This window comes from Malania oleifera, chromosome 9 (genome assembly GCF_029873635.1).
Source record: "Malania oleifera isolate guangnan ecotype guangnan chromosome 9, ASM2987363v1, whole genome shotgun sequence".
Classification (NCBI taxonomy): Eukaryota; Viridiplantae; Streptophyta; class Magnoliopsida; order Santalales; family Ximeniaceae; genus Malania; species Malania oleifera.
The window spans coordinates 89,215,497-89,228,942 of record NC_080425.1 but is presented as its reverse complement, the minus strand read 5'-3'; the positions used below and the strand labels follow the sequence as shown (position 1 = coordinate 89,228,942).

Here is a 13,446-nt window from a genome sequence, read left to right as displayed (position 1 = left end):
CTTACGTGGGACCCACTCCGTATTCGGACTATTCTGGAAGAAAGCAATTCCAAAATCCAAAACGGAACTGACATGCCATGAAATATCAAGTGAAAAAACAAAAATATATTTAATGAGTTATAAAATCTGGGCCGTCCCGTCCGTATGGACCCACGCTTGATCGGCCACAGTCACAACCTTCCTCGGTACACAACGCACAGACCCTATAAAGTTGTCCGAAACCGACACTTCCTACAGTAGAGTCAACGGACTCTCTCCCTCTGTCTCTCTCTCTTCCCCCCCCCCCCCCCCCCTACTCCCCCTTTCTTCTTATCTTCATTTTCAGAATTTCAGGTTCTGCTTTTGCTCTGCATGGATCCGGCACTGCTCGATTCGGCAAAGGCCGCGGCAGGCGGCGGAGCGCAAGAGAAGAGCCTTCTCAGGGAGTACGCCGAGAGAGAGCTCAACGCGATTCTCTGGTTCTTGCTCATCGCCATCACCGCTCTTCTCCTCAGAAAGGTCGTCAAGTTGTTCGTATTGTGGGCGAAGGGGGCCAAGATCCCTGGACCTCCTTGCCCCTCATTCTACGGCCACTCCAGTCTCGTCACCGATTCAAAATTCCCGAGAAATCTCCCCGGTGAGTCCTGTTTGGTTTCTGAGAAAGTGGAGGAGGCGGAGAGGAAATCGATTCTGAGCTTTTTCAATTTCAATCCGTTTTTTGTTTTATTACCCTGTTTATTGTTCGTTTGATAAAATATGCGATGAATTGACCAAAAACAAATGGCAAATTTCGTGTTTCTTATTTATGTGCTCGAATAGATGCAATTCAATCGCTTTAAAGAAGCAGAGCGTATACAATTAATGAAAATCAACAGTCATATTATTGTTTCCTCTATGCTTGTGTTTTAGGCTCTTAGATTTTTATCTCTTGGGTTTGTATGGGGAAAAATCTACTATTCCCTTGGAAACCGGAATCAGCATTGGATTGGGCTAACTGAATTGAAAGTTTTGCAAGCTAGATCAATTTAATAATCTGTCGGTAATACATGGGCACACAAACGGATTATTTTTTATTGTGCCTATTTTAAATTTTAATGATGATTCCTTCTTAATTTTAAATTTTCTCTTATTTTTTTTTTAGTTTTTTTCCGCCGGGGGGGGGGGGGGGGGGCGGGGGGGTGGGGGTGAGGGGGGAGGAGCGGATCATTTATTTAGGCCTTTAAAAGGAGTTCCAGAGCATTTAAATAAATGTAATTTGAATTTAATTGAGCTTTACTTGCCTTCTTTTTCCCTTGAAATCAATATCAGCGTCAATAATTGCAGACCATTTTGAAATGATAATATGAGTCAGCCCTTATTTTATTTATTTGCCATTGTTCTTCCCTGCATGTAAGCATTTACTTGTACTGTTCTTGCTTCTAGACCTTTTGCAAGATTCCCACGAGAAGTATGGGTCGATTGTCAAGCTTTGGTTAGGTCCTGCTCAGCTATTAGTGTCAGTGAAAGACCCGACACTTATTAAAGAGATGCTACTAAAGGCTGGGGACAAAGTGCCTATGACAGAGAGGGCATTTCGTTTAGCCTTTGGGAGGTTAAGCCTCTTTGCATCCTCTTTTGATAAGGTACACATGTTTAGCATTTTCCTCATATATTTTTTGTGGTTATAGACGTGTGTTTAAGTGGGTTTGTGTGTATCATTTGCTATTATTGGATAACTTTGAATTATTAAATGTTTTAAGGCTGCTTTGGGAGCATGAATTTCAGACCCTTGTATTTGGATTGATTTGGACAAATTTATATACAATTTTATATTATATTTTATCTAAATCCATTGCAAATCCAAATCTAAGGTCTCTCCAAGCATAGAGTAATAGTTTTATTTCTGTCAATTTTTTAGGCTGCTACTAATATATGAAACACAATGTGAAATTTAGTTTTTCTTTGAGAAGAACTAATATTTTAGATCCTTCTACCATTGACGTTTTCAAATTGAGTGTCGAAAGCAGTGTATGTTGATAGCATGTGTTTATGTTTGATTGTTTTGTATACTTATGCACCTCTAGTACAGGTTTTTTTTTTTTTTTTTTGTGTTAGGTAAAATTTTGTTTATATAAATTTTATAAAAAAATATTGATATTAATATAAAATGCAAGAAAGCGGTATGCAGGCATTGTACAGCAGCCAACCAAACCCATTTCAAATTAGAAACTGTAAAAATTGAAATAAAAATGTGGAAACAAAGATGTTAATGGGTGTTCATAGGAAAAAGCAATTTGGGAAGAATGTTTTCTCTGTTCTTCAAAAGTTGTGCCGCTTTCTAATTTTAGCCGTCTTATCTTAAACATTTTGGCATGACATAGCTCTGAATAAGCTGCCAGAGATTCATTGCCAAAGAACAGTGAAATAGTGAATAGTATATTGAGTTCCTGCCCCTATGTGCACAATGTCAATTTGATGGGGTGTAATGGATAAATAAATTATATGGGGGTAGTGCTACATTGTTTGACACATCAATTTTTTACCTTGAATATATATTTTTCTCATCATTTTCAGGTCCACGAGAGAAGGGAATCACTTGCAATGGAATTAAGTGGCAAGTTGATTGAGGGAACAAATGCCATTCCTATGAAGGTTTTGGATTGTGTAATGGAAAGAATTCAGGATATGATGACTGTAGGAAGTCTTGATTGTCAAATGATTTCTCAACATATGGCTTTTGCCATCTTGGGAACCACACTGTTTGGGGATGCATTCTTGGCTTGGCCTAAGGCAACTGTCTATGAAGAGCTGCTTATGAATATTGCAAAGGATGCTTGCTTTTGGGCCTCTTATCGGATTATTCCTTTCTGGAAACGAGGATTTTGGAGGTATCAGCATTTGTGCATAAAGTTAAAATGCTTAACTCAAGACATTATTCAACAGTGCAGACAAAATTGTAAATTATTTTGTCAAATGGATAAAATAGCCCATAATGAAACTGCAAATTTTGAAATGGAGGGTGAACATGATGTACCATCATCTGGCTGTGCAACTCTGGGTAACATATTATTACGTGGGCTTGATCACCTTCTTGATGCCAAAGAAGAGCCATGTGGAAATATTATGGGTGTAATGTTTCATGGGTGCCTAACAAGTGCAATTCTAATTGGTAACATCTTGGCTAGGCTTGCAACCCATCCAGAAATACAGGACAAGGTAGATGTCTTTTCTTTCCCTGATTCCTTTTTTATCATTTTGAGTACTTAACACAATGTTGCTTTTGCATGGATGTTGTATGGCTCTTATGCACAGTAGTTGGCTTATTTACTAAGGCGGTGTTGAAGCAACTCTGAATTAGGCTTAACCTTCTAGGGAATATCTAACACAATGAAAAGCGCATGCATGCACTAACCCTCAATATTAACAAATTGATACAAACAATAGTTCTCTCAAACAGCTCATATAATGTATCCACAATAAATGATAAGTAACACCCATTGCACTGGATAAATAATTTTTAACCACGGGAACTAAGGCTGGCAACAAAATTAGAACTGTGTTGTAGTACCACTTTACCTAAAAGTTTAAGTTATTAGGTTATGGGCCAACTATTTATATCAAACTTTGACAGTATATTTGTTGCATATTTTTCTGCTCATAGCATCCAATCCTTATCTTCAATCTAATGTAAAGTAGTGAGGCTTTTGCAGAATTTTGAACTGCTGACTTTTTTACTTTTACACCTTTACATATGTGCTTTGTTATTTATTTAGGGTCCATTTAAAAGTTAGAACCTCTTTGTGCCGTCTCTTTTTAGTGGGGAAAGAAGAAATGTTATTGAACAGTTGATGCGTTTCTTCTGCGTGTGTGTGAGAGAGAGAGATAGAGAGAGAGATTGTGTGTGTGTATATTAGTAGTAAATGGATTTTTTTAGTGGTGTGACAAAGAACTGTTAATGGTTATTTAGTCATTTAGCATTATTATTACTTGTTAGAGTTCGGTTTGTATTAAGTGTAAGTTATTTAGGGTATTATGGTCATTCCAATTGTACTGGACATATATTATAAATAGAGGGAGAGACCTATCATTGAGTTTAGGTCTTCCATTTTACCCAATTATTCAACATGGTATCAGAGCATGATTCTGAAACCTAAACCCTAAGTGTTACGACCATTAAACCGAAGCTTGAAACCCAAAATCCGCTGCACATCTATCATCATAGAAAATTTTTCAGTGATGCTATAACCCTAGAAAACAGCCAGCAGCAGCAGAAAGTAAGACCAGTCACTGGAATTTTCTGGGCAACACTGCCGGTTTGAGAACATCAAATCCACTATAGATTTGTCAAAACCAACACCATAGTCACCCACAGACACTGCGGATCTGCCCTCCACTGAAATCCCACCTCCAGGCAGTGTCCCATGCGCCCTCATGCGCTGGACAAAGGCTGCCAGGGCTGACCCCATGCGTTGGCACGTGAAACCACTTTCAGGCATGGTTTTGACCTGAAATGATCCAGCAGTGATCCAATCAAGCTTACTGGGTCTGAAATAGTGGGATTTGCTGTGTTTTTTTTTTTTTAATTCAATGATCTAATTCCTTCCATATATCAAAATATCAAGCTGTTGGACATATGTTTTGCTCAAAGATCCAATCTTTGTTTAGCCTTGCACTCGTGGTAATTTGTCAGTTGTTGTTCAGCGTTAATAACAGTCACTGGTGACTTTCTTGGAGCAGTGACAGTGGTCATAAACTGTTTTCTGTGAGGCTATGGCAATGTTATATAATTTAGTTGGTGATTTCTATATGGTAGTTTTAGTGGTTCACTTCTCCAATTGTTTCAGTGCTCTAAGTTGCTTTCTTGGGGCTTTGTTTGAGAGTCTTGGTGCTGGGGCAGTCTTGTACTGATTTATTTGTGACTTGTTCATGGTTGGTCACCTTGTTCGTGGTTGTTTTGATTGTTCCAACTATATTGGTTCGAGTTTGTGAATGTTCAGATGGAGTCTGCAAATCCCAAAAGTATGGTTCCTTTGTTAATCGCTTGTTTGAGTGAACCACATACCGTGACTATATCAAAGGAGGAGTATTCAAGGTTTCTACAGTATTAGTCATCTCCACAAGTGTCTTCTCACATTGCTTCTTTTGCCCAAAAAGGTAATCCTACTATACGTCATCTGGTATCCTTCCTACTAGTCCTTGGGTTATTGATTTTGCTACCACTTACCATATAACAAGTGCAACCAATTTCTTTTATGATATCCAGTATCCTAAAAATCTACCTCAATTTATTGATGTTGATGAATCCACTATTACTGTTGAGAGGATAAGAACAGTAAATCCTTCTCATTCCATCTTTCTTCTGTTTTATACATTTCTAAATCTCCTTTCAATCTCATTTCAGTTAGTAAGCTTACGAAGTCACTAAATTGTTCTATCACATTCTTTCCTGATTTTGTGGTTATTTAGGATTTGAAGACAAGAAAGATAATTGACATAGGACATGAGGCTTGTGGACCTTACTATTTTGAGTCGCCCTCTCTACCCATTGCCTACATAGTCGCAGCTACACCACTTCAAATCCATCGTCGCCTTGGTCATCCATCTCTAGATAAGTTGAAATAGTTGGTTTCTACATTGAGTTCTGTGTCTAATCTTGAGTGCGTGTCTTGTCAATTGGGTAGGCATCTTTGGGTTCCCTTTGCGTCCTGAGTTAATAAACGAGTGGTTAGTCCTTTCATGCTAGTGCATTTTGATATTTGGGGTCCTAGTCATGTCACATCAAAGTTAGGGTTTCGGTACTTTGTTACATTTTTTGATGACTACTTTAGGATGACTTGATTATATTTAATGAAAGATCTTTTTGAGTTATTTGATATCTTTTGTGCATTTTGTTCCTAAATAAAGACTCAATTTGATATGCCAATCAAGATACTTCATAGTGATAGTGGTAAGGAGCACTTCGATACCCAATTCAGTACTTATATGACAGCTTTGGTATGATCCATCAGGCCTGAGAGCTAAAAAATAGACATTTGAAGTCACTCGTACCCTATTGTATCAAATGAATGTCCCTAAAGTTTTTTGGAGTGATGTTGTGCTCACAACTTGCTCCCTCATCAATAAAATGTCATCCTGTCCTTGGTGGCAAAATCCCATATTCAGTTATCTTCCCTAAGGCTCCTTTGTTCTCCCTTCCTCCTTGTATATTTGGTTGTGTATCCTTTGTCTATTAGTTAACTCTAGGAATGGATAAGTTGTTTCCTCGTGCTATCAAATATATCTTTTTGGGCTATTCCTATACTAAAAAAGAAATGGATATCGATGTTATAGTCCTACTTTACATCGATTTTTTGTCTCTGCCAATGTCTCCTTCTTTTAGTCTACACGATACTACTATTGATTCCTTGAGTTTTGTTGACCTTAATGAGTCTTTTCCTCTACCTTACCTTCTAGATCCAAACCTAGTATCTATGCCCAATCCTCCTACATCTTCATCTAGTTGGAGTCCTTCTTGTCGTTTGGATCATCCCAATTTGCAGATATACACATGGCGACTCAAGGGGGAAGTGTCTCCTCCAGCTTCTACTATTGTGCCTCTAGTTTCCTTGTTGGATGATCTTATTTTTTATGATGTTGATCCTCCTATAGTTGTTTGAAAAGGCAAACGCAGTTGTATACAATATTCGATCTCTAATGTTGATTGTTATGATTTTTGTCACCCTTTTATTATTGTTTTGTTAGTACTCTGTCTTTTGTTGTTCTTTCAAAATCTATTTCTGAAGCCCTATCCCATTTTGGGAGGAGGACAACAATGGTTGAAGACATGCATGCACTACATGATAATGATACTTGGGATTTGTTACCTCTTTCTCCTAATAAGTTTGTGGTTGGTTTTCGATGGGTGTACACTGTGAAAGTCAATCCTCATGGTTCCGTGGCTTGTTTGAAGGTCCACCTTGTTGCTAAGGGGTATGTTCAAGTGTATGGTTTGGATTATTCTAACACAGTCTCTCTGATCGCTAAACTTGCCTCGGTACATTTGTTCATTTCTTTAGCGACGACTTGTCATTGGCCTTGACATCAGTTAGATGTGAAGAATGCTTTCCTACATGGTGATCTTCATGAGGACCGGGTATCTATGGAGCAACCACCTGGGTTTGTGGCTCAGGGGGAGTCAAGCTCGGTATGTCGACTTAAGAAATCATTGTATGGATTAAAACAATCTCCAAGGGCATGGTTTGGCCATTTTAGTGTTGTAGTACTTGAGTTTGCTCGTCATGGTGTGCAATAGATCACTTTGTTTTTTTTTTTTTATCGTCATACTCCATTTGGTAGGATTTTGCTTATTGTGAATGTGGATGACATTGTCATCACTAAAGATGATGATCGAGGCATCCAAGACCTAAAGCTTTTCCTACAAAGTAAGTTATAAACCAAGGACTTAGGACCATTGAAGTACTTCTTGGGTATAGAAGAATTGAGATCTCGTATAGGAACTGTATTGTCATAAAGAAAGTATGTTCTTGATATTTTAGATGAGATGGAGCTATTGGGATCCAAACTTGTTGATACCCTCATGGATCCCGAGAGTAAGTTAGTGTCAGATATGGGTGATTTGTTGCCTAACCCAGGTCAGTATTGGAGATTTGTTGGAAAGTTGAATTATCTCACAATCACCCGACTAGATATATCCTTTGCAACAAGTGTTGTGAGTTAGCTTCTCAATTCTCCGAGAACAAGTCATTGGGATGCAGTAATTCACATTTTGAGATATCTCAAAGGTGCACAAAGGAGAGGTCTTTTATATAAAGATTGGGGTCACACTTATATTCAAGGATATACAGATGCAGATTAACCGAGTCACCTTCTAACTATGGTTGTAATCGGTTTATTACGGTTCGGTTATAGGCTAAATCGAAAACATAACCGAACCTTGTAGTTTTTAGTATTACCAAACCGAAACTGAAATTGAATCGAATTTATTATCCCTTGGAGAATCGAGGCAGTTTGGTTATGGTTTTTTTGGTTTTTAACTAATTTTCTACATATTCAACAATTGCTTTTCACAAGGGTTGTTGAAAATCTATTGGGCATTTTAATTTCTAAATATTAAATAAACCAATCATGTATTAACATACCAATTAAGTGATTATATTAATTTATATATAATTTAAATTTAAATCGGTTTTTTTAGTTTTTCAGTTTGGTTATATTTTGGAAACCGAAACCGAAAACTGAAATCAAAAATTTATATTTTCTAAGATTGAAACAGAAACCAAATACCGAAAAATCGAACCGCTTGTGATTTCGGTTTGGTTTTCGGTTTTTCAGTAATTTTTGTACACCCCTACTTTTGACTGAGGATCCACAATCTGGTCTTGTATCTTTGTCGGTGGTAATTTGGCGTCTCTGAGTGCTAAGTTAGAATATAGGGCTATGGCGTACCTTATATGTGAACTTGCTTGCCTGAAGACCATGTTGAAAGAACTAGGTTTTCCACTTTCTTAGCCTATGGAGTTGATGCGTGATAATCAAGCTGCTATTCATATTGCCTCCAACCCTGTCCTCCATGAGTAGACAAAGCACATTGAAATTGATTGCCATTTTATTCGAGAGAAACTTGTACAGAAGCTCATTACAACCACTCATGTGAAGTTTGAGTTTCATCTTGATGATTTGTTCACTAAAAACTTAGGAGGTGCTCGTGTGAAATTCATTTGTAACAAGCTAGGAGCATATGATATATATGCTCCAGCTTGAGGGGAAGTGTTGAAGGTTATTTAGTCATTTAGCATTGTTATTAATTGTTAGAGTTTGTTTTGCAATAAGTGTAAGATAGTAAGGGTATTATGGTCATTCCAATTGTACTTCATATATATTATAAATAAAAGGAGAGACCTATCATTGAGTTGAGGTCGTTCATTTTACCCACTTATTCATCAAGAACATTGATTTGGTGGCTTAATTTATGCGTTCCACTTATTTTGGTTTTCTGCAGATTTATGAGGAGATAATTATGGTGCGAAAAGGATCACAGAAACAAGATCAACAAGGTGTTAATAAGATGCCTTTTTTGTTGGCAACTGTATATGAATCTGCTCGTCTCCTGCCTGCAGGACCTTTGCTACAAAGGTGCTCCCTCAAATATGGTATGGACTATGGAGTTGCTTTCATTTGTTGTCCATCTATTGCATTTGATTGGATATGTGAGTTACATTATCATGCAGTTGATTTCATGTGTTGCCCATCTGTCGCATTTGAATGGATAGGAAACTTGCATTATCTTGGAGTTGCTTTCATGTGTTTGTCCACCTATTCCATTTGATTGGGTATGAAGTTTACATTATCTTTGCACATGCTATATTGCCCTAGGATATCTGTCTTGGAATCCTAATCCTTTTCTGAGTCCTCAAAAGCTCCGTCCCCATTCATCAACGTATTAAAAATTCAATTCATATGCATTCACTTGTGTGTAAGCTTTGGTTATTCAACATAGTTTGAAATTTATGATTTGTTTTTATAAATGTACAATGGGAATAGGATAAAGAGAATTTCTGTATTTATACTTTGTAGCTAGATCTCAAACAGGCATGGACATGTCCAGGCTGATGTGGATCAGCCAGGATTCAGTAGCAGTACTTGTAGTTGTCTTTGTTTCTTCATTTTTGTTTTGTTTTTTGGTTTTTTTTTGTTTTTCTTTTTGTGGGGTGGGGGAGAGGGGTTGTACTGGCAAACCCATGAATTAGGTTGTTTTCATCTGTCATTCTGTGTTGGATGGTCTGTTTGCAAAAGAAGAAGAAGAAGAAGAAGAATATGTTGCATATTGATATGTTGGAGGGTCAGTTTGGTTTATTTATATAGACGTATGTACACAGAAAGAAAGAAAGATATAATTTTACTCCATCTATGATCAGTTCTATGCATGGACTGAATTTTCCTGATCTGCATGAAGAACTTGTTTTATAATTCTAAGGGTGTTGATAGAAAAAGATGTGGTTCTTGAGTATTTTTATCTATATTCTATATCATTTAAGATGAATTATACTGTCTTCTTAACCCTGTTCCTCCTTGTCCCAATCCCTTTGGGGGGGGTGGGGGGGGGGGGGGGGGGGTTGGATATGGTCTGCAGTTTGGTTTTTGCAATCTTCATTTCTAATGAGGCTTTCTGAACAGCTGCTTTGTACATTCTTGACTGTTCATGTGTATATCTGTTATCCTGCCAGATTTGAATCTTAAAGGTGGCGTGACAATACCATCTGGAACACTGCTCGTTGTGCCTATACAGTTAGTACAGACAGATGATTCTAGCTGGGGGAAGGATGCTGGCCAGTTTAATCCTTATCGTTTTCTGTTGAATGCTGGAAAGATATCTGATTTACTTCACTTGGAAGCCCTCACAGGTTTTGCTCCTGTCTGTTTCCTCTCTCTATTTACTGAAATCATGTTCTCTTGTGTAATCGTATTTCTCATTTTGGTCCATGTAGTGTATTTTATTTTTAATTATGGTCCATACAGTTTAGGTGATTGAATTGTGCATCACCAATTGATTCAGTTTTTTGCATTTTTTTGGCATGCAAGATAAAAGTATTAACAAAGAAAACTGACCCTGTGTACAAAACAACAATCATATACAAGAAAAGAATCAACAAAATCTCAATGGATTCTGCATCCACTTTTCTACTCTCAAGATATCAAAATTTAAGTTCTTAATCACATATCTCCAAATCTTGGGAGCAAATTTTTGTCCCTCAAACAGTCTCTTCCTCCTTTCCTTCAGCACAACCCTAAAAAGGGCGAGGGATTAACACAATAAAATTCTTCCCCTATACAAGCCACCTTTTTCTGTGTCCAAGACAACAACCCCTGGGCTACCAAATCCATAACCACCTGAGAGATGGACAAAATCATGTATCACATCACCAAAACTTCCTGTTCCACCACAGCAGACTTATCTCTGCTGCCCCCTTGTTGAGAAAACATCTGCTTACCAAAATCTTCCCCCTCTTTCGAAGATTATCTTCCAGGCTGCCTCCCAACCAAAAGAGGGGGGAAAAAGGAACTTCAGTAGTGCCCCCAGACTTCCTATAGCGCTCAGAGAAAATTAGCCAGACCATTACCCCTACTGTTATTTTCAGTTTCCTTGCCGTAGGTTTACTTTGAAGTTATTTCCCTTACTAAATCTTCATGTGGCTATATCCTCATCTTGACTATCTATTGCCTTCTAGTGCAGGAAGTTAGAAGAAACTTGAGGAATCTTCCATGAATCTCAAGCTTGCCTCTCAAAGATTTCTCTCCAAACTATACGTTCACCATAGACCACTTGTAGTTTGCCAAGGCATTGCATTGTCACTTGCCAACATAAAGAGACCAGGGAATTGTGTTTGGCTATTACCACACTGCTTATCATCTCAATAGAGACTGCCATTACCCACCTCAAACTCCATGTGCCATAAATCTTCCCACTCTTTCCTAATCCACTTCCACATCCCTACTCCACATGACCCTCATTAGAGGCCCACCCATTCCTCTCCTGCCCATACTTGGCCACAATAGCGTCCTCCACAGATGCTCTATTTCCACTAAATGCCAGATCTGTTTTCCAAAAATGGCTTTATTAAAATGCATAAAGGATTTGATGCCCAAACCCCTTATTTTGAGAGGCCATTTGACCTCCGTCTTAACCCAGTGCTATGTGAAATCACATTACCCAAAAGAACCTCTTTTGCACATCACACGATCTCTTTGCCATCAAGACTGTCGTTAAGGGAAAGAGACTAAAAGTTTTGAGTGCCAGTCTCCCCACTTGAGGTCAATAATTTTCACCTAGATGTTTTCTCTTTGAACTTCTTGACCATAGGATCTCACATACTCCTCTCTCTAAAGTCAGCTCCAAGGGCACATCCCTAGTGCATCAAGGGTAGGAACCTTAACTTACACCCTGCAACATTGTCCAGCAATCTTCCTTCAACCCCTTCATCAAGTTATTTTTTCACTCTTATTCTAATTAGTCTTGAGCCAACAGACTGCTGCGAGCAAAAAAGTAAAACATATTAGTCTACAAATTTGCTTGACCTCCTTCACAAAAAAAAAAAAAATGGTATTAATAAACAGTGAACAAGTTACCCTCATCTCCCTACCCTTCTCAGAAGCTGCAAACCCTTCTAGTGAACCTGCTTCTGCAGCCCCGTACAGAATTTTACTGATACCTTTTACCTCCTTTACCAAAATAAACAACAGAGGGGATAGCAGCTCTTCCTACCCTAGATTTCTAAATGTTTTAATAAATATAATGGGGAAACATCACGAAGATGTATGCTTATTTGTCCACAGATACCATACAGTACCAAAGCCCATTCTTTCAAGTATATAGGGAAGAAATTCACAGAAAACATTATCATAATCCTTCTCAATATCAAGCTTGCTGATCAGTATTCCTTACTCTATTTTTTATTTGAGTATTTACTTCTTGGGCAATTAAGGCAGTATCAATGATTTGTCTCTCTTCAACAAAAGCATTTTGGTGAGGGTCAACTGCATCCCACTTCCTTCTTCTGTGAGGCCAACACTTTGGAAATGACCCTGTACTCACTTACCGTCAAACTTCTTTATATTTTTATTGATGTGAACCGGATAAGATTCTGCATATGCTGGCTTGTTCAGCTTAATTCATTTGAATATCATTGCCCCTATCTGCTTCATTGAACATGTTTGGACGGCATTGTAGCTGCAGATCCATGATATAGAAGAACCCTAAATTAATTTATGGTGTCCATGATATCCATGTGCCAACTGTAAACCTTTGTATGGCATTTGTCTATAATCAATGACTATCAATATTTGTGTTTTAGGCGCTCCAGAGGAACTTGCGGATCCAGGGCAAAGCTCATTTGTTTTGAACGATCCAAATGAAACTGCAGCTTTTCTCCCTTTTGGTTCTGGTGTACGGGCCTGTGTTGGACAGAAATTTGCAATCTTCAGAATTGGAACACTTTTTGCAGCTTTGCTTGAACAATATGAGGTTTGTGCTTGTCTTTTTTGTTTTGTTACTTAAAGCATAAGTCTTTGTGATACTGTACTTTGTCTCTCACATCATGGAGTTCTTCTTGATGTTATAACAATTTTCTTGGTTGCATGATTGTTGGGAGCATGACTAGGATTTTTCATTTTCTTGATGTTATCTCGACTCTATCATATAGAGCATAATTGGTCAGTAGCATGACAAGGATTTTTCATTTCCTTCTTGATGTTATGTTGATTCCTTTGATTTATGTTTTGGTTAGTTAGGAGCATGACCAGGATTCAATTTCTTTTTATGGTAATCTTTGTTTGCTATTTGCATAATGAATGCATGTTGCTCTAGTTGTGTGTGCATGTCTGTGTTTTGGCATTCCTTCTTATAAGTATGTAGGCATCTTGGGCCATCCCAAGTTTAAACTAATGGTCTAATTCCTTTTAGGCCTGTTTGGAACTTGGATAATATTATTAAAA

General features: G+C 37.9%; 1 protein-coding gene across 1 annotated transcript in view; it reads left to right on the top strand.

The window, feature by feature from the left end:
• The first annotated feature begins 203 nt into the window (after nucleotides 1-203).
• LOC131163641 (uncharacterized) overlaps nucleotides 204-13,446 on the top strand; it is a 15,360-nt gene continuing 2,117 nt past the window's right edge. Inside the window, exons 1-6 of the mRNA XM_058120276.1 lie at nucleotides 204-616; nucleotides 1,402-1,601; nucleotides 2,533-3,174; nucleotides 8,957-9,107; nucleotides 10,182-10,358; nucleotides 12,807-12,976. Of these exons, the coding sequence (XP_057976259.1) occupies nucleotides 352-616; nucleotides 1,402-1,601; nucleotides 2,533-3,174; nucleotides 8,957-9,107; nucleotides 10,182-10,358; nucleotides 12,807-12,976 (1,605 nt within the window). The 5' untranslated portion in view covers nucleotides 204-351. The remainder of the gene's footprint in view (nucleotides 617-1,401; nucleotides 1,602-2,532; nucleotides 3,175-8,956; nucleotides 9,108-10,181; nucleotides 10,359-12,806; nucleotides 12,977-13,446) is intronic.